General features: G+C 40.4%; 1 protein-coding gene across 1 annotated transcript; it reads left to right on the top strand.

The window, feature by feature from the left end:
• Window positions 1-21,217, top strand: LOC144687347 (angiopoietin-related protein 5-like). The gene is made up of 7 exons (XM_078553336.1): window positions 1-140; window positions 6,819-6,911; window positions 7,385-7,451; window positions 11,091-11,182; window positions 14,732-14,852; window positions 19,151-19,336; window positions 20,389-21,217. The coding sequence occupies exons 2-7, from the start codon at window positions 6,828-6,830 to the stop codon at window positions 20,685-20,687; spliced, it is 849 nt and encodes a 282-aa protein (XP_078409462.1). The 5' UTR covers window positions 1-140; window positions 6,819-6,827; the 3' UTR covers window positions 20,688-21,217.
• Window positions 21,218-21,317: the final 100 nt, after the last annotated feature.

Below are 21,317 nucleotides of genomic sequence, written 5' to 3'. Positions count from 1 at the left end.
CAGTCATCTTGCTGGGAGCACTAACAATTTCTATTGACTGGAGTCTCCCAACCCTTTGCTAGAGTGAAGCCATTGAAGATTGGAGACAGTTCAAAATAAACAAATTATCTTCTAATTTAAGCTTTCTCTGCAAGACAAAGGTGAGTGAGTTATTTATAAATAAATCCTCAAGAATCTGAAACAGAAAACCGAGTGCAGGAAACACCTTGTGAACTATCAGAGCTGGTGATTGTCAATGACTTGAACCTAGTTTCTCTGGTCAATGACTTAAGCTCATATTCTCAGTCCATCTTTCACTCCAATTTAATTGTAAGGAGTAAAATTTAAATGGGAAGTCAAGTGAACATCGCCAGTCAAGTTAGTATAACGTTCATCAAAATTTTCAATGCAGAAAATTGAAACCGTGGGGAGAATTTTCTCCCCATCTGGGGGCTGAGCTGGCGCAGGCAGACAAACACGCAGCCAATCACCGCCTGCGATCAGCTGCGCGCTATTTTACATGGGTGGGCCAATTAAGGCCCTCCCAGTGTGACACACACCCGTAAGCGCTGAGCGCTCCCTGTGCGGGCAGGGAGAGGAGGGAGAGTCGGGGACTACACTCTGGGGCATGCGCGCAAAGAGCGCAGAAATCTCCCTGAGGCATGGAGCTGTCTTGGAGATTACTTTGATTACTATTATTTGAAATTTTAAAAAATTATTCAGACATGCCCCCTCATGTGACAGTGTCACATGAGCTGGGACATGTCAATGAATTTTAATAAAAATTTGTAATTTATTTATAAAGCCTTCATGAAACCTCACCCTGCCCTGCGGATGCGATTTCATGATAAATGCGAAGGCCGCCTGGGCTCATCGCCTGCCCGCCAACCTTAAGGTTGGACAGGCAGCTTTGTTAATTCTTTTAATTGCAATTAAAAGGCTTTAATAGGCCTTTGATAGTTCGGCGGGTGCGCAGCCGACTCCAGTGCGCGCCTGCCGAACGGAAGATCTGAATGATGCGCGGTGATTTTATGCGTGGATGTGTGGGGTCCACCCCTGCACGCTGACCCGAAGATTCAGGCCCTTGTTTATTTCTTATGGCCATGGTAAGGACCTTTTTGGAGTTAAGATTATATGTTTAATAAATAATTTTTGATTCCCTTTCCTTTTGTGTGGAGTGAGAGTGAAAAAGGCCACTTAATGTTATCGTTGGAAATGCAGCTTTTGTAATATTATAGACAGAGATTCTATTCCTCCCCTAGAATGAGTTTTAAACATGGAGTCAAATACTTGCAGTTTATTAAGGGTCAAATGGACAGACAGGCAACCAACGCAGAAATCAGAAGAACGGAACTAACATCAAATTTAGCTTAGTCCCTCTCTTTCTCTTTCTCTCACTTCGTCCATCTGATTTCATCCAGTTACTGGATACAATCTCACTCCACTAGCTGTACTCTCCATAGATGTCTGCATTCCATAACCTTTCAACACACATTCAGGGTATAAACTTGTACCAATCTCTATCAAGGTGTTCAAGGCCACAAGGCTTTGTTTCTGATATCCATGGTCCCAAAACTAACAGACTGGTGTTTAGGGTTTGCAAGGCTGTATTGTATTATTATGGCTGATTACAGAAAAAATAATGTCTAAATGTAAACAACTAAGTGTAACCCAGCCTAAAAAGCAAGCTGCTCTGATCATGCTACAGACACTGTTACTTACATTTTCAGTCTTTTAATTCTAAGCATTTAACTATAGTGTTAATATAAAACGGAACCTAATATAAATGGATTATTTTTGTACAAGTGACTATCCCTGACTATCTCTTGATCTTGATCTCTAACACTGTATAGTTTCCAACTTGCTGGATTATATTTTGACTGATACATAATCACATTTCATTTTCTTGAAGTACGCAAGCACATCAAATAGTAGCAATTCTGTATTTGTATAGGTTTCAAAAGTTTTATGTATGGGTGAAAGAGTGAAGCTCCTGAAAAGTATTGGCACACTGTCTGTTAATTTAACTAATTATGCTCCCAAGGAGGAATTTGGTCTGCTAGGAAGGGTGCAGGTCCTACATTATCTAGATGGTTGTCAAAGAAAATTCAGAAATATGGATGAAGCTTCCTGAATCTCAAATCCAGGAAGAGGTGCTGTCAACTGAAACAGATGGACAGATATTTTTATATAGCTGAAGATATTTTTCTTTACAGCCAGGAATTTTCTCTGGGCCTAGCATTTTTAAAACTTCCCTGGCAGCTCCTTTGTGTCTGCCATGGCAACTTTGGGTGGAAACCTGATCAACCTCCTGGATTCATTAATCCAAGTTTGAAAATGTATATTCTATATTGATCACAGGTTGGCTATGGCTGAAGTTTATATGAGGAGAAGAAAAGTAGTTTAATATTTAACAGATATAATGGGTACATGTGTGATTAGAAAGTAGTCACATGGTGGTAGATCTCGTTTCACAAATCTACGACAGTTTTTCAAGGATATAATTTAGTTAGTTATGTTATGGCACAGCCAATGGTAAATGCTGAGCTGCTCAAATCCCAAAGGGAAACTTGGAACAACTGCCTTGAGTTAAACAATTCAGCTGAATTGTCCTCTGTTCTTTCCGCCTGAACAATATTATCACGTACAGTGCCAGCTAAATGGACTTCCACATCTTGTCTCTGCCTTTTAACTTCCTGTTCTTCTCACTTCAACCTATGAGCCTGTGATCTTGCTACCACACAATCTGGAAACAATCCAGGATGCTCTCTCTGCAACACTTCCGTTGAAAACACTTCTATAGGCGATTCAACTACCATAGGCATGACCAAATTCTAGGACCCAACTATACCATTACCCAAAATAAATTGAACCCCTGCAATGGGCAATTTTCCCACTACTCCAACAATCACCTCACCTGTTTTCCATTTACTCCTTAAATTTATCTTCCACAATGGAATAGGTTTAGCATCTCCATGAACCCCACTTATTATCACCTGCTCCTGCAATTCTCCCTTTTAACAGCAAATATCACGATCTCACAACATTAAGGATTGACTAGCGCCTGTGTCTCTTAAAATGTTAACATCTTTACCTACTCCACCCTGTACCATGGAAAAACTATCCTTTCACATAAAAAATCTTTAAACATTTCTACAACCTGCTCCTCAGAACTCTCTTGGGTAACTTGTGAACACATTCCCACTTCTTTACTTATTACTGATTCTTCCTGTTTTACCTGTTCACAAACCATTGGCTTTTCCTGTGTCTGAACCTCAGAACCCACAGTACTTTCACTTCCAGAACTTTTCTGCACCCCAATATTCCCAACAGATTTTCCCTGTAATTTACAACACACTGACTTCATATGTACAACTTTATTACAATGAAAACAGCCAAATTTTCAAATGTCACTTCTACCCTCAGCACCTTCCTTTTTATTCCGAAAAAAAAACTTCCTGCGAATTTCCACCTACTCCTCTTCCCTGACTACCCACCTTCCTTTCACCTTCCCACTTTCTATCTTTCTTTGATTTACCTTTCTTTTTCTTTGACACCCACCAACCTGGATTGTAACAACAATGTCCAGTTTTCCTGTGGCCATTTCATCTGTTTAGCTATCTTCTTGAACAAAATAAAGAATGGTTCAACATTAAGAGATATTTAGATGAGCACTTGACACGCCATAGCATACAGGGCTACAGGCAAAGTGCTGAAAAATTGAAGTAGAATAGATAGGTGCTTGATGGTCAGCATGGATATGATGGGCCAAAGGGCCTGTTTTTGTGCTGTATAACTCTATGACTCTATCTCTTTCCTCAAACTTCGGAAGAGCTTGTACAAATTTAAACATCTCCCCACTGGGATTTAGGTTAAAGGTTTTCTCAACATCAGAACTTACCTCAGCATCTGATGTCTCCTTTTTAAAATCTAGCTTTCTAAGCCAGTACTTTTTTGTCACTTTCCTTCATTTTCTTTTCTATTGCCAACATTTCCCTCTGGAGATCAAGTTTTCACATTTCCATTACCTTTTGAAATAATCTCTCTTTTCTGTCTTTTTCTGCTGCCTCTAATTCCAGTTTTTCATGTCCAATTCTTTTTCCTTTTCATTTGCCTCCAACTCAAGTTTTCTCAGTTCCTTTGTTTGTTCATTTCTAACTGAAGTCTCACTACCTCCAGCTGTGACTCACTCGTGTCAGGTATCACTTCCAACTTCAAATGTTGTGCTATGCCTTCAACTATGTCTGCTTTCTTTGCCCCTATAGGTAACCTCAACTGCAACTTATCCACTATCTCTGTTAATTTATCCTGAGATACTTTTTGTAACTGAAGCAGAGTTATATCTTCTGCTTCCAAAGAAGTTCTAGTCATGAATGCAGCCATTTTTGCAATCTCACCACTTTAAAAATACCTCACGCCAACTCCTGAATTCAAAGTGCTTCTCGTACTTGTAACCTTAATATTCACCAACTCCAAACAAATCAAAGAATATCAACTATATCCTGCAAAGAGCCCCCAATTTTTGTTATGGCACAACAGATGATAAACGCTAAGCTGCTCAAATCCCAAAGCAAAACTTGAAACAATTGCCACAACTGTTTTGCAATTTGTATATTTATTTCGAGATGCATGCCTTGAATTCAGTAGTAATAAGACCACTGAGTCTTATTGGTCTTTTACAAAACTAAGTTAAACATTTTTTAATAGAAGAAATGATTTTAAGTACATACATAAGTCTACAAATTACTACTATGATAACTCCTAGCTCCCCTGATTAACCTAACTCCCAGTTACACTCCATCAAGGCAACAGTAAACACAAATAGATTTAAACAGCCCCAGGCAAAGCACACACCCTGGACAGTCGAATTCAAAATGAATTTTTCTCAGCTTCATTTCCTTGAGGCTTTTCACACTTGTGTTAGGTCTTAAAATGCCTGCTCTTACACACAGCCTTCTTTCCTTTATACATATTTTCTCCTTTGAATACAAATTCCCAATGTTTCACTATGTTTTTGGACTTTACCTCTCTAATAATATAATTCTATCATGGCACTAATTTTACCAGTAATCTTTGGGAAGAATAAACACACTGGGGAGAATTTTCTCCCCATTGGTGGGGGGGTTGAGCAGAAACGGGTGTGGGCGGACACACAAGACCCGCCCAGCATGATATGCACCCAGAAACGCTAAGCGCTCCCTGTGCGGACGGGGGGAGGAGGCTGAGTCAGGGCCTGCGCTCTTTCGCACATGCACGCGAAAGAGTGCAGAAATCTACCTGAGGCGTGGGGCTGCCTCCGGGAGTTTAATTTCTTTGTGAAAAAGTTAATAAAAGATTTTTTAAAATTATTTGGACATGTCCCCTCATGTGACACTGTCATGAATGGCATGTCTATGAATTTTATTAAATTTTAGAACGTGAGGTGTAAAGGGAATATTTGCATTTTTAAATAAACGAGTGCATCCTGACGTCATTCAGATCTTCAGTTCGGCAGGCGTGCGCCAGAGTTGGTTGCGCGCCCGCTGAACTGTAAAAGGCTTATTAAGGCCATTTAAATAGCAATTTAAATAATTAACAGGGTTGCCCATCCAATCTTAAGGTTGCTGGGCAGGCGAAGAGCCCAGGTGGCCTTTGCATTTCTCATGGAACTTTATCCACGGGTGGGATGAGGTATCATGAAGGTTTTTAGCTTCTTTTCTTACATCAAAGCCTTCAGAACAGCTGTCTTTAATTCAATTAAGTCACACACACACACACAGACACACACACAGACTCCACTATTACTCTACAATAAATTCCATTAACGTTATGAAAATTATTATATCTTTCTGACAGTTAACAAAGCTTTTGACAAGGAAAGTACAAAACAGAACCAGAATAGTTTTTGAAATGGGTAACTAACTTGTTGAATCTGCTGATGCAAAGGGTAGTTGTTAAATGAGTGACATGTACAAGGAAAGATTGACTTGGGGGACACTAAGAAATTGGTTTCAGTGAAATTGCTGCTCTATCTCTTTTAGTATAGAAACCAAACTTTTAGCCTGGCTCAGTTCCATCTGTTTTCAATAACAAATAACAAAACAATTGGCAACGCTTTTTCCTTTTAATTGAAAAGTTCTTCCTTCCCCTTGCGTGTGTTACTCTAGACTAGCCTTCCATTCTGTCTCACTACCAGATCGTGTGTAAAGGTGATCCAGTAACATGACAGCTTTAGATTTTTATGGCCGCCTGAGAGAACACAAAAGTCTTCGTTTTAATAACTCATTCAAATTACAGGGCCTCTGACAGTGCAACATTCTTTCAGTACTGTGCTGAAGTGCCAGCCTGGATTACGTGCTTTTTTCTCTGGAATAAGGCTTAAAATCTTCTGATTCAGAGAATATTGTGCTACTACTGAGTTAAGGCTCTTTTCTTGGAATGGACTTAATGTTATCTGTAGCATACAACCAAGTTGCTTTTGAAGGGCCATTTTCCATATCTGTTACTTTTTGAGATGTAGAAGTTACATTTTAAGCTCCTCGAGACAGACTTCCATTATTCTATAGAAAGTGATGGAAGGTCAAAGAAGGAAATTAATCCTTAAATTGTGAGGCTACATTGTGTTCTATGAAAAAAACCTCCAGCAGTTATTATGCTTCTCTGCTGACTCTGCAACTATTTTGTTTGAAGGTTATATGCTCCTGTCACTGAGAGTGCTTTTATAATCTGATGGTTGAGGCCTTTCTTGCCCAATTGAGAAATGGTGTCCTTACTTTTGAACAAACACACACTTTTTATAAATGATACTTGAATACTTAGCTCTCTGCTATAACTAATTGTCTTTTCTTTTTGTGCATCAGCAAAGAGTAATGCCCCCACTGATGCAGACAGAAGCCATCTTCCTAAACATTGCACTATTCCTGAGTCTTTGCTTCCAATCAGTTTGCTTCACGGTAAGAATTCCAAGGTTTCTGTCATTTCATTGCATTCTTTAATGCGAAAATGTGCTGTTGATTTAATAAAAGTAATAAAGCCCCATTCAAGCCCCCATTCATCCAAAGGTCAACACATTTCACTTCCAAATTAAATTTTATTTCAATGTTTCAAGGTTGATTAGTGTATGCCTATCGGCAGTCTCTGATCTATTCTCTGTTAAAAAGGGTGGCAACATTGCTTCAGCACGAAAATAACTAGAAAATGAATGTCAGCAAAACGCTGGAAGCATAACAGGCCTGTTAGCATCCAAAAAAGACTGGCTAAAATTTTTAGGTCTGGACTCTTCTTCTGAACACTTGTCCAGATAATGAAGGGCCTACTTGGTATTTCTACCATCTTCTATTTTATGATAGCCAATCTGAAAAGCATGCAGAGTGTCTAACCACTAATCTCTACAGTTCTGTTTTCTAACAATTTCATTTTCTTTTAGGAAAACTTGCTGGTGGATGTAAATCCACCTCCTAAAACTTGTGACAGTGATGAATGCAAAGTGGAAGGTATTTAAGCAAAACTTCTTACTGTTTTGCATTAGAGATAGTTAAGGACACATTACATGAACAAAATCACAGCTTTCCAGGCCTCATCAGGTTTTTAAAAAAGCTTTCCCATTCACAGCAAAGGGGAAAATATGGCATCTCTCAACCTACCTGTGTTCCCATATGCTTAGATTTCTTTTTACAAAGTATAATTTTTCTGTATTTCTGGCTATTAGTTCTATAGAAATACACAAGAACAAAGACAGCAAAAATCTGTTTCCATACTTTTCTTGGTTGGTTCCCATTTGTAATCACTAAAGGGAAAATTAAATGATACAAGGTTCCGTGCCATATATCATTTCCTTTCACTTTTCTTCTTATGCTTTTTCTTTGCTGCTGTGTTTCTTTGCATTTTTCACTTTATGACCTAAAAACGAATCAACATAAAGCATACACATGACAGAAAATGGCCACATGCCCTCTCTCTGATTACAAATTTTCCAAAGGATCAGGGTGTTGTTCCAGATTTTGTTGGAAGTGGGAAGGGAAGCCCATGGTAGTCTTGCCTGCATCTGATTAAAAACTAAATGAGTAGCTCAGTCAGTTGCATGGCAGGTTCGGTCAGTGTTTCTTCTTTGTGTGGTGGGCAAAATGAGCTTCATGTTTTCAGATGCAAGAAGAACACAGGAGATCGCACGCAAATATCTCCTGACTGATCGATGCTGGAAGAAGTATTAGTGTTTAACGGAGATTACATACCGCTTGTAATCTCTCTCATTATATCACGGAAAGATAGAAAATTATGGCCATTCAGCCCATTGTGTCTGTACCAGCCAAAAATAAAAGAGCTATCCAGCCTAATCTTGCTTTCTAGCTCTTGGTCCGTAGGTTGGATATGCACTTAGTGCATATCCAAGTATTTTTAAATGTTTCTATCATTCTTTCAGGCTGTTCCAGGCCTCCATGCCATCTGTACAGGGCATTGGTGAAATCGTACCTGGAGTACAGTGTACAGTTTTGGTCTCCTTACTTAAGGAAGAATATATTTGCATTGGAAGCAGTTTAGTGAAGTTTCACTAGTCTGATTCCTGGGAGTAAGGTTCTTGTCTTATGAGGAAAGGTTGCGCAGGTTGGGCCTATAGAGTTTAGAAGAAACAGAGGTGACCTTATTGAAACATATAAGATTCTGAGGGGCTTGAGAAGGTAGATGCTGGGAAGATGTTTCCTCTCATGGGGGGATCTAAATCTAGGGGCCACAATTCCAAAATAAGGGATCTCCCATTTAAGGTGGAGATGAGGAGGAATTTCTTCTCTAATAGGGTCGTTAGCCTTTGGAATTCTCTTCCCCAGAGAGCAGTGGAGGCTGGGTCATCGAATGTATTCAAGGCTGAGTTAGACAGACTTTTGATCAACAAGGGAGTTAAAGATTATGGGCAGGAAAGTGGAGTTAAGGTCGCAATCAGATCAGCCATGATCTTATTGAATTGTGGAATGTACTCGATGGGCTAAATGGTCTACTCTTGCTCCTATTTCTTATGATCATATTTACTTGTACTACTTGATTAAAATTTCATAAGATGCATGCAACATCTTTCCTATTTTTGTAACAAATTATTTTTCATAATAGCTGACTAGAGATTGGATGAGCTTCCATTGATATATCATTATAATCTTTCTCCAAACCATTGCAGGACATTTTATATATGTGGGTGCATGTACATGATGTGGTATAATACTTATATATAGACCAAGAGAGGTAGGAATGCTCTGATGTTAATGCCGAATTATTTGATTCTAACTGGGGTCAGTATAGGGCATGATGGGGAACCCTGGCCTGATGGCAAATGTGGCTGTTAAATGCAGGCAGGATCAATTGCAATCCACCCTCCATGAATAATCAGCTTGTGTAACCTCACATGAGGAATAACACTTGGGCAATAGAGTGGACTAGTGTCTGTGGAATGAGATTTCTGCTAAAGGCACCACTTTCAGGGAAAGAGGAGAGCAACTTAGAAATCAGTACATTTTACACCTCTATTTTACTACTTTTGTAAAGTCTGCTTTCCCTTTATGCTGTCGTAAATATGAAAACCCCTGAAAATACTGATGTATTAATGCATCTTAAAAACATGTTTTTTGTTTTTAAAAACTGAAGACTAATCTTGTGATTTACATACATTGTGCAAAGACATTTTTTTTTTAAACCACAGCTGGTATGCCATCCAATTATAGAAACAGAAATACCTGGAAAAACTCAGCAGGTCTGGCAGCATCAGCGGAGAAGAGCACAGTTGACGTTTTGAGTCCTCATGACCCTTCAACAGAACCAAGTAAAAATAGGAAAGGGGTGAAATATAAGCTGGTTTAAGGGTTGGGGAGGGGGTGGTTGTTGTTGTTGGGACGAGCAGCAGGTGTTGCATCTTCTGCGGTTGCATGGGAAGGTGCCGTGGGAGGGGGTTAAGGAATAGGGGGTGATGGATGAGTGGACCAGGTGTCACGGAGGGAACGATCCCTACGGAATGCCACGGTGGGGTGGGGGGGGGGGGAGGAGGGAGGATGTTACATCACCCCCTACTCCTTAACCCCCTCCCACGGCACATTCCCATGCAACCGCAGAAGATGCAACACCTGCCCCTTCACTTCCTCTCTCCTCACCGTCCAAGGGCCCAAACACTCCTTTCAAGTGAAGCAGCATTTCACTTGCATTTCCCTCAACTTAGTCTGCTGCATTCGTTGGTCTCAATGCGGTTTCCTCTACATTGGAGAGACCAAACGCAGACTGGGTGACCGCTTTGCAGAATACCTTCGGTCTGTCCGCAAGCATTACCCAGACCTCCCTGTCGCTTGCCATTTTAACACTCCACCCTGCTCTCATGCCCACGGGTCTGTCCTTGGCTTGCTGCATTGTTCCAGTGAAGCCCAACGCAAACTGGAGGAACAGCACCTCATCTTCCGACTAGGCACTTTACAGCCTTCCGGACTGAATATTGAGTTCAACAATTTTAGATCTTGAACTCTCTCCTCCATCCCCACCCCCTTTCCGTTTCTTCCTCCTCCTTTTTGTTTTTTCCAATAATTTATATAGATTTTTCTTTTCCCACCTATTTCCATTATTTTTAAATGTACTCCACCCATTGTTTATCTCTACCTTTTAGCCCTTTTAGTATTCTTTCACCCCACCCCCACTAGAGCTATCTGTACCTTGTCTGTCCTGCTTTCTGCTCTTAATTAGCACATTCCTTTAGATAATATCACCACCTTCAACACCTCTTTGTCCTTTTGTCTGTGACATCTTTTGCTTATCTCCGCCTATTACTGGCTGCTTGTCCCAACAACCCCACCGACCCCCCCCCACCCCAAGCCTTAAACCAGCTTATACTTCACCCCTTTCCTATTTTTACTTAGTTCTGTTGAAGGGTCATGAGGACTCGAAACGTCAACTGTGCTCTTCTCCACCGATGCTGCCAGACCTGCTGAGTTTTTCCAGGTATTTCTGTTTCTGTTTTTGTTTTGGATTTCCAGCATCCGCAGTTTTTTGCTTTTATGCCATCCAATTATAATCTTTATTAAATTTGATATAGTTCATTTATTTCTGATATATACTTCATAGACCTGATTATGGCAGTTGAACTTTCAAAATCTTTGAATCTTATTTTGAAGGAAATGATTGTACACACATCAAGGAATTATTTCCCACTGCATCAAGTGGTGTGTATGCGATTCAGCCAATAGGAAAATCCAAACCATTTAAGGTATTTAATTATCATTATCCACTTGATTAAAGATACATATTTGTGTTCAAAATCTCATGATCTGGTAACACAATAACACATTTTATTCTTTGCAGGTGTATCTGAAAACAATTGCACTTTTTCCAGGCTAATGATTTATATAATTTAAATCAGGTTATCTGACATTAGAACAAAATGAAGAATGTTTTAAAAAATAATAACTGGAAAATGAAACTTCATTTCACCACAGATTAGTTAGACTCACATTTTAAAATGTGATAAGAAGTTTATTTTTTCTGTCACTGAGTGTATTCAATTCATAGAGGCAAAGAGTCATAGAGGTCGACAGCACAGAAAAAGTCCCTTCGGCCCATCAAGTCTGCGCCAGTCAAACAAGTACCTAACTATTCTAATCCCATTTTCCAGCACTAGGCCCATAGTGTTGTATGCCATGGCATCGCAAGTACACATCCAAATACTTTTTAAATGTTTTGAGGGTATCTGCTTCTACCGCCCTTTCAGGCAGTGAGTTCCAAATTCCCACCACCCTCTGGGTGAAAAAATTCTTCCTCACATCCCCTCGAAACCTCCTGCATCTTACGTTTAAATCTATGCCCCCTGGTTATTGATCCCTCCACCAAGGGGAAAAGTTCCTTCCTGTCTACCCTTATCTATGGCCCTCATAATTTTATACACCTCAATCATGTCCCCCCACAATCTCCTCTGCACGCAATACTCTTGCTGTGGCCTAACCAGCATTTTATACAGTTCCAGCATAACCTCCCTGCCCTTATATTCTATGCCTCGGCTAATAAAGGCAAGTATCCCATATGCCTTCTTAACCACCTTATCTATTTGTCCCCCTACCTTAAGGGGCCGGTGGACATGCACACCAAGGTCCCTCTGATCTTCGGTACTTCCCAGGGTCCTACCATTCATCGTGTATTCCCGTGCCTTGTTTGTCCTGCCCAAGTGCATCACCTCACACTTATCTGGATTAAATTCCATTTGCCACTGATCAGCCCATCTGACCAGCCCATCTATATCCTACTGTAATATAAGGCTATCCTCCTCACTATTTATCACCCCACCAATTTTCGTATCATCCACCAACTTACTGATCAACCCTCCTACATTCAAGTCTAAATTGTTTATATATACCACAAACAGCAAGGAACCCAACACTGTTCCCTGTGGAACCCCACTGGACATGGGCATCCAGTCACAAAAACACCCCTCAACCATCACCCTCTGCTTCCTGCCACTCAGCTAATTCTGGATCCAATTTGTCAAATTGCCTTGGATCCCATGGGCTCTTACCTTCGTTATCAGTCTCCCATGTGGGACCTTATCAAAAGCCTTGCTGAAGCCCAAGTAGACTATGTCAAATGCATTGCCCTCATCTGCACACCTGGTCACCTCTTTGAAAAATTCAATCAAATTGGTCAGACATGAGCTCCCCTTAACAAAATCATGCTGAATGTGCTTGATTAATCCCTGCCTCTCCAAGTGTAGATTAATTCTGTCCCTCAGAATTGCCTCCAATAGTTTCCCCACCACTGAGGTTAGACTGACTGGCCTGAGTTCCCTGGTTTATCCGTTCCTCCCTTCCTGAATAACGGTACCACATTGACTATCCTCCAGTCCTCTGGCACCTCTCCTGTGGCCAGAGAGGTACTGAAAATTATTGCCAGCGCCTCTGCTAGCTCCTCCCTTGCCTCACTCAACAGCCTGGGATACATTCATCCGGGCCTGGAGATTTATCTACTTTTAAGCCTGCCAGACCACTTAAAACCTCCTCCCTTTCTATGCTAATTTCTTTAATTATATCACAGTCCTTCTGCATGATTTCCATACCCACGTCGTCCCTCTCACTTGTGAACACCGACACAAAGTATTCATTCAGAACTCTACCTACATCTTCCGTCTCCACACACAAATTACCACTATGGTCCTTAATGGGCCCTACTCTTTCTCTAGTTATCCTCCTACTCTTAATGTACTTGTAAAATAACTTTGGATTTTCCTTTATTTTACCTGCCAATGTTTTTTCAAGACCCTTTTTTGCTCTCCTAATTTCCTTTTTAAGTTTCCCCCTACGCATTCTGTACTCCTCTAGGGCTTCCGCTGTTTTGAGCCCTTGGTATCTGCCATAAGCCTCCCTTTTTCTCTTTATCCAATCCTGTATATCCCTCGCCATCCAGGGTTCCGTGGGTTTGTTGGTCCCACCCTTTATCTTTACTGGAATATGTTGGCCCTGTACTCTCCCTATTTCCTTCTTGAATAAGTCCCACTGCTCTTATGCAGATTTACCTAAAAGTAACTGCTCCCTAGTCCACTCTGGCCAAATCATATCTGATCTTATTAAAATCAGCCTTCCTCCAATTTAGAATTCTGATTTCTGGCCCATCCTTGTCCTTTTCCATAACAACCTTGAATCTAACAGAGTTATGATCACTATCTGCAAGATGCTCCCCCATTGATACCTCTACCACTTGCCTGGCTTCATTCCCTAGAATTATTCCAGGACCACCCCCTCTCTTGTACGACCTTCTAAGTACTGGCATAAAAAGCTCTCCTGGATGCATTTTAAGAATTCCGCTCCCTCTAAACCTATCACATTATGATTAACCCAGTTAATGTTGGGGAAGTTAAAATCCCCTACTATTACTACCCTATTATTTTTACACTTCTCTGAAATTTGCCTACATATCTGTTCTTCTATTTCTCTCTGACTGTTTGGGGGCCTATAGTACACTCCCAACAATGTGATTGCTCCTTTTTTGTTTTTAAGTTCTACCTATATGGCTTCATTTGAGGAGCCTTCTAAGTTATCACCCCTCCTTACTGCTGTAATTGATTCTTTGATCAATATTGTGATACCCCCTCCTCTTTTACTTCCTTCCCTGTCTCACCTGAAGACCCTATATCCACCCTATATCTGCTGCCTAGCCTTAGTCTGTTCACCCAACTGTTACTTAAAAGGCTAGGTTTAGAAGGGAACCAATTTTAATTGACAGACCTCACTGAAAAAAATGTGTTTAGGTGTTGAAGCTAATTAAACCACAGACGCCTCTCTTAATTTTAATTTGTAGCCATACATGTCATAAGGATTTAGCATTCTCATTTTGCATTTCACAAACTGTATAAGTCCTTGTTTCATGGCTATTAAAATTACAACAACTGAATTAAAGTAGCATTTAGATTTATTTATAGTAAATGTCCATTTTGGTGAAAAGAGAACTGCTCATGGTGTTTGAAGTTAGTATTGTTCCTAGTGATCAATCTAGATACAACTTACAGTAAACATTGTAAGAACACTGATTAACACCCTGAACAGAATATTCATCAAGGACATCAGATGAATCATTAATCTTTCACCCTAACTGTTGATCAAGAAACCATTTGGGGTTTACCACTTGGTTTATGTCTAGGAGTTAATGATACCTAAATCTGATTTTTAATCAGTCTGATTAAGGATTCTATTTTGAGGACACATTTAAGGAAATTCTTTGAGCATTTCTCCTATAACAATATTGTAGGATTTATTTGCTGTAATATACATTACAGGTATTTTGTGACATGGAGGATGATGGAGGTTGGACAGTATTCCAAATTAGAAATGGTTTAGATTCCCTGAATTTTTACAAAGGTTGGACTGAATACAAGGAAGGATTTGGACACCCTAGCCGTAAGTATTCTCTATTCCTGGAACAGTTACTTATCTGTTGAACTGAGAAATAGTGGGCAGAATTTTGCCGTTGGCGAGCAGGGGGCGGGGCCTGCTCGCCGACGCGTAAAATGACACAGGATGACGTCGGGCGGAACCCCCGACGTCACCGCGCCCCATTAAAATTTTTAGGAAGGCAGGGCCGCAGCAAAATCAGCTGTGCGCCCGCCGACCTGTCAAAGGCCAATTGAGGCCATTGACAGGATCATTAAAACAATTAAAGCACCTGCCCGTCCAACCTTAAGGTTGGCGGGTAGGCCAGGAGCCCCGGCGGCTAATAGAGAAAACATGAAACCTCATCCACCGGTGGGATGAGGTTTCATGCAGGGTGTTAAAAATTTTAATAAAGTTAATCTGTAAATTATGAACATGTCCCATCTCGTGACATTGTCACATGAGGGGGACATGTTAAGGAATTCTTTTTTCTCTATTTTTAATATTGTTCAAAGTGGAAGCGATCTCCCTGAGGCTGCACTTAGCCTCTCTAGACTCTCGCTTTTAGGGAATCCCCCCCCCCGCCCGCACAGGAAGCGCATAGCGCTTCCCGCCGGACGTCACGCTGGGCAGGCCTTAATTGCCCACCCATGTAAAATGGTGGTGCGGCCCGCTTCGCTGGCAGGGGTCAGGCCCACCCGCCCAACAGGCAGAAAATTCTGCCCAGTAAGGTATAAAGTTGACAATTCTGTTAATAACAATTTTATTATGAAATGAAACCCTAGAAATTCTATATTCAACTCTTATAGTCATTTCAGTTAAAAGAATAGAAATACATAATGTGAACCTAGAAAATCAAACCCTGTGCCTTGAAAATTGCCAACAATCTAGGTCACTAAGATCAGGTTTTAAAACAATCAGATGTATTTTTCATTTGCGTTTTGAAGCTCCCTCATGGGTTTGTAAACAGGGGTGAAGGCAGGGAGAGGCGGCCTTCTGGTTGGAAAACCTGCTTTTTGGGAGTTTGTGATTGGCCATCTGGATCTCTGAAGACTCTTTGGTAAATCATAGCATTTTCATGCCCTGCTCAGTCTCATTTCCTCCTCCAAATTGTAATGAAGAACAAGGGGGGCCCTAGCAAGATGCCCATGACCAAGCAATTGATTTCTCCTGGCAACTCCTATGAAAGTATCCTGCAAGGCGATGGTAGACTCCTTGTTGTTCAAGTATGTCCAAGCTATAAGTGATCTCGTCGTCTTCTTAGTCCTCTGATGACTGAAGAATCTGATTTGAGACCAGCATGGATATCCACAGAACTGGCAGCTCGTGTCATTGTTGGTGCTTGGGGGAACTTCTGCAGCTGCACGACCTCTGGCCTTTCTTTGGGCAAGTTAAATGTTGCAAGTTTGACATGGATGGTCCTTGAAACATGCTGAACAAAATTTCAGTGCTTTACTCCACAAAGTGTTTTCTCAAGATAGGTAGTCTGTAATGCATAAGTTTGTAAGGCTTTTTTTGGGGGGATGTCCTTGTATTGTTCGTACTGACCACCTTGATGCCTGCCCATAGAAGATCTGCTTGGGGATTCTGTAGTCATCCATGCAGGAGACATGGCCTGCCCATCTAAGTTGAATTTTTTGGAGGGCAATCTCCATGATGTTGAGCCCAGCACAATGAAAGACCTTGTTGTTTGTGATTTTGTCCTGCTATTGGATTCTCAGGATGGACCTGAGGGGTTTTTCTTTATTCACGGGATGCAAGCATCACTGGCTAGCTCAACATTTATTGCCCATCCCTAACTGCCCTTGAGAAGGTGGTGAGCTGCCTTCCTGAACCGCTGCAGTCCATGTGGTGTAGATACTCTCACAGTGTTGTTGATGCCTTCATAGTGTTGTTAGGGAGTTCCAGGATTTTGACCCAGCGACAGTGAAGGAACGGTGATATATTTCCAAGTGAGGCTTGGATGGGAACTTGCACGTGGTGGTGTTCCCATACATCTGCTGCCCTTGTCCTTCTAGGTGGTAGACATTGCAAGTTTGGAAGGTACTGTCAAAGGAGCCTTGGTGAGTTGCTGCAGTGCATCTTGTAGATGGTACACACTGCTGCCACTGTGCATTGGTGCTGGAGCAAGTGCTGGAGATGGTCATTACCTGGGTATTGTATGGCGCAAAGATTACTTGCCACTTATCAGCCCAAGTCTGAATGTTGTCCAGATCTTGCTGCATATGGGCATGGACTGCTTGAGAATCTTGGTGGAAGCATTTGAGAGCTATGATATGCCACCTATAGCAGACCCAGGATTCTGCACCTTACAACAGGGTGGTGAAGGCAAAGGCCTACTAGCATTTGATTTTAATCTTCAGCTTAATGCCATGCTGCTTCCAGACATGATTATGGATTATCAATAGTGGCATCCTATTAAGTAGAATAACAGAGTTCTCACTCTTTTAGGTGAAGTCCTGAGAGGATATCTGGGTAAAATGTTGATCAGTGTTGGTGAATTCTTGACAAAGTGTCCCAAAAAGTCTCCTGACATGTCTCAAAAGTCCTTGATAACTTAGTGTAGTCAGTTGATCCCAATCAGCAAAAGCTGCACATGGTTTTAAGCAGTGCTCAAAATCCTCAGCAAAGACTGGCTTGCTCCTATTCAGCTGATTGCTCGTGTGAGAGGTAATTAAATCAAGCATTATCTACTCTCCATCTTTTATGAGCATTAGCAAGCAACTTAATTGTCAATTAGCCTTTTAATGTTCCTCCAGGTGACCGTTCCTAGCATGCACTTCAACTTCTTTACCAAGATGGCTAAACCTGTGCTGCAGTTTAAGAGCCCATCCTGCTGACTTATTTACTGCCTAAAATATTTGATCAAAATCCCCTTTGAAAGTTGGTGGCGACTGTAGGGTTGATAGAGGTTATGGAGTTTGAGAGGTGAAGGCCATGGAGGGATCAAAAAAGGACATCAATGAGATAACAGGGGATTGGTAGCTAATTTAGGTCAGTGAGGATTGGTGTAATCAGTAAGCACTTCGTGTGGGATAAGATATTGGTATCAAAATAAGAATGAGCTGAAGTTTCTGGTAGAGGATGGGAAGACAGCCAGCTGACCATTAGAATAGCGAAGTCTGGAGCAATGTCATCAAAGAGATTTTCAGCAGAAAATGAACATGGGTTGAGGGAAGGAAGATGTTAAAGATTTGGAAGCAGGGAGCCTTTGGATGGAAGGATATGAAATCAGAAACTCAGCTCAGTGTCCAATTGGAGGCAAAAATTATGGATAGTCTGGCTTTGCATGGGACATTGGCCAGAAAAAAGGAAGAGTTAGTGACAAGGGTACTGATTTTTAGCTAGGGTTGAAGGTGATATTTCAGTTGTTTAACATTTACCTAAAGGAAGTTGTGGATTATTCAAGATTGGATGTTAGCCATGACTCAATTGGGAACACTCTCACCTCCAAGAGTTGTGGGTTCAGCTCCAGGACTCGAGCACAGAATTCCTGGTTGTCAATTCAGTGCAGTATTGAGGGAGTGCTGCACTGGTACAGGTTTTGTCTTTTGGATGAGACCTTAAATCAAGGACTTGATTGCCCTTACATGGCATTATTTCAAAGAAGAGCAGGAGAGTTATCCCTGATGTTCAGGCCAACATTCGTCCCTTACTCAGCATCACAAAAAAACTGATTACGTGGTCCTTATCAAAATGCTGTTTGTAGGAGGTTGCTGCATGCAAACTGGCTGCTTTGTTACCTGCATTACAATGACTGCAAAGCACTTAATCGGTTGTAAAGTACTTTGCGATGTCGAGTGATCATGAAAGACATGTTTTAAATGCAAGTCTTTCTTTTAAAACAAGCAGTCTGACAGCACAAAGCACTAAATTGTAGAAAAGTTGATAAATGTGATAGGTAGGGATTGTGAACAAGAGGTAATTACCAACAGGCTTTTAGCAGTGTCTACTTAGAACTACCAAACAGGGGCCAAGTTCTACTGGTTAAGTGGAACTTGCTGCCAGCAGAAAGATAGGTGCTAAATATACTTCAAATTTAGAGATTTCTATTGCCCCTGTATTGATGGCATCACAATCATTGAGGGAAGATTTAATGATGTTGCGATCTATAGAAAAAAACTTAAATATGCTCTAAAATTGTTTAAAGAGTAGTTATGGGAGAAAAATTCCACCTCCCCACCCCACCTCCATTGTTGATCATTTCTTTAACTGGAGAACTCCCCCATGATATTCATGAAATTTGTGTCAAAAATGGCACTATTACAAAAACACACTAAAATGATCTTTTCTCAGTAATGCTTGGAGTTTCTTCATTTATAAAGGTGAACATTGGCTGGGACTGGAAAACATTTACTCACTGACTAACCAGGCAAACAAGACATTTAAACTCCGGGTGGACTTAAAGGATTTTGAAGACAGCAATGTACATGCAGAATATTCCAAATTCTGGATTGACAGTGAAACAGAATTTTACAGACTTCACCTGGGGAATTACTCAGGAAATGCAGGTACAGACAAGTTTGTTATGACATAGTAGTTGGCTCAATTGTTTGCATTCTGACTCAAAAGTTTGTGGCTTCATGCCCTTGAGCACATGATCTAGGCTGATAGTCTATTTAAGTACTAACGGACGTACTGATCAGAGATGCTGCCTCTTGTATGACATATTAAACTGAGGTTTCATTTGCCATTGATGTGGATGTAGAAAATCTCATGGCATTATTCAGAGTTCCTGTCCTAGCCAACATTTTGCCTCAGCAAACATCAAAATCTTTCATTATTATAACACATCGTGTCTTTCGGAAAACATGCTGGCCAATTTGTTCTGTGACAAGTGACATTTCAAATGTACTCCATTGGTTTTGAAGTGCTTTGGGACATCCTGAGGAAGTGATGAGATGCTATATCAGTTATATTTCTATTTTTCTTTGTCACATTTCTGATGCTTTGGCACAATTAAATTTTTTAGATTCATCACAAATTAAGAGCAAAGAATCCACATTAACCCCAAAGAAAAATCTTGCAATTATTTAAATGAGATGAAATACTGTAATGTGTAACACTGCATCAATAGAATTCTCAATTTATAGTGTTGGCCTCGTTTGGCAAGGATTGTATAATATCTAGTGTAAGTAGCAGCACTCCTTAACAGGCATATGCCAAATTGCTATTTATTCAATTGAAATATCAATAATGTCATAATGTTCTTAGCTATTGTTTTTAGGTTGATAAGCATGGCTTGGCATCCAGTCTAGCCAAATAGTTTATAAAATTAAAAAGGAACAATGTGTTTTATATTCCTCAAATCAAATAATGAGGACTAGTGTCCCTAAAAATTACCTCTGTTGGGGCCAGGGAGGCATTTTAGAATAGCTTCCCCAAGTTCCAGGTGGTTATGCTTCATTTTTGCTAAGAAAACAATTTTAGAGGTCTAGTAATATGATTTGTATTTAAGTGTAATCCTGATGATAGATATCCCCACTCATATAGATATGTCCACTCATAATATTGACTGACTGCATAAAGGTTGACAGCAACATTCATTTATTTTTGTGCTCAGGTGATGCATTCAGAGGACTAGGACCCCCCGAAAAGGACCAAAATGGTCATATGTTCAGTACTTATGACCAGGACAATGATGATTGCAAACCTTGTATCTTTGGTGACATTTTAATTAAAAGTTGCAGTGTTATGCTTAGTAGTGGATGGTGGTTTAGTCAATGTGGAATGGCAGATCTGAATGGGGACTGGCATCCAAAAGGTAATAATATTGGCTGGATGTCTGGGGTGCACTGGAAAACTTGGAAACAGGTGCCATATTCACTGCAAGCCAGTCAGTTAAAAGTTGTATCGGTGTAAATTCCTTACATCAGTCTCCTCATTTATAGTTGTATTAAACAAACAGTAAAAAAAACCATCTTTCAATGTCTTACAAATATAAACATTTTACCTAATTATTACCGAATCAGTTTTTAAAAGCTGTTATAAACAAACATTTTGTAATTTAATTATTGACGATTAAAATGTGTGATTTAGCTTGTTTAATTAAACTTATAAAATACAAATAGAAATGCTGGAAATGCTCAGCAGGTCAAGCAAGATCTGTGAAGAGAGAAACACTGCTAATGTTTCATGCTGATCGTAAATTCTGAAAATGGGTCATTAACCTGAAGCGTTAACTCTGTTTCTCTCTCCACAGATCTTGCTTGACCTGCTGAGCACATCCAGTATTTTCTGTTTTTATTTCAGATTTCCAGCATCCGCAGTATTTTGCTGAAATATTTTTGCTTTGTTGTATAGACTCACAGACATAACTTGTTTGATCAAACTTTGATGTTAGCAACCGGTAGTCACCAAAGTTCTCTCAAAAATAAAATGATTAAGAAAGCAGAACACGCCTTCTGGTTTGAGCACAAATAATTCTCAACTCTCTTCCATCTGATTTAGCTTTGTCAAAATGAAGATTGGGAGCCCCAGGACTAGTACCAA

The sequence above is a fragment of the Cetorhinus maximus genome, chromosome 12 (assembly GCF_964194155.1).
Source record: "Cetorhinus maximus chromosome 12, sCetMax3.hap1.1, whole genome shotgun sequence".
Taxonomy (NCBI): Eukaryota; Metazoa; Chordata; class Chondrichthyes; order Lamniformes; family Cetorhinidae; genus Cetorhinus; species Cetorhinus maximus.
The sequence above is the reverse complement of the archived record's forward strand: the minus strand, read 5'-3'. Positions and strand labels throughout refer to the sequence as shown.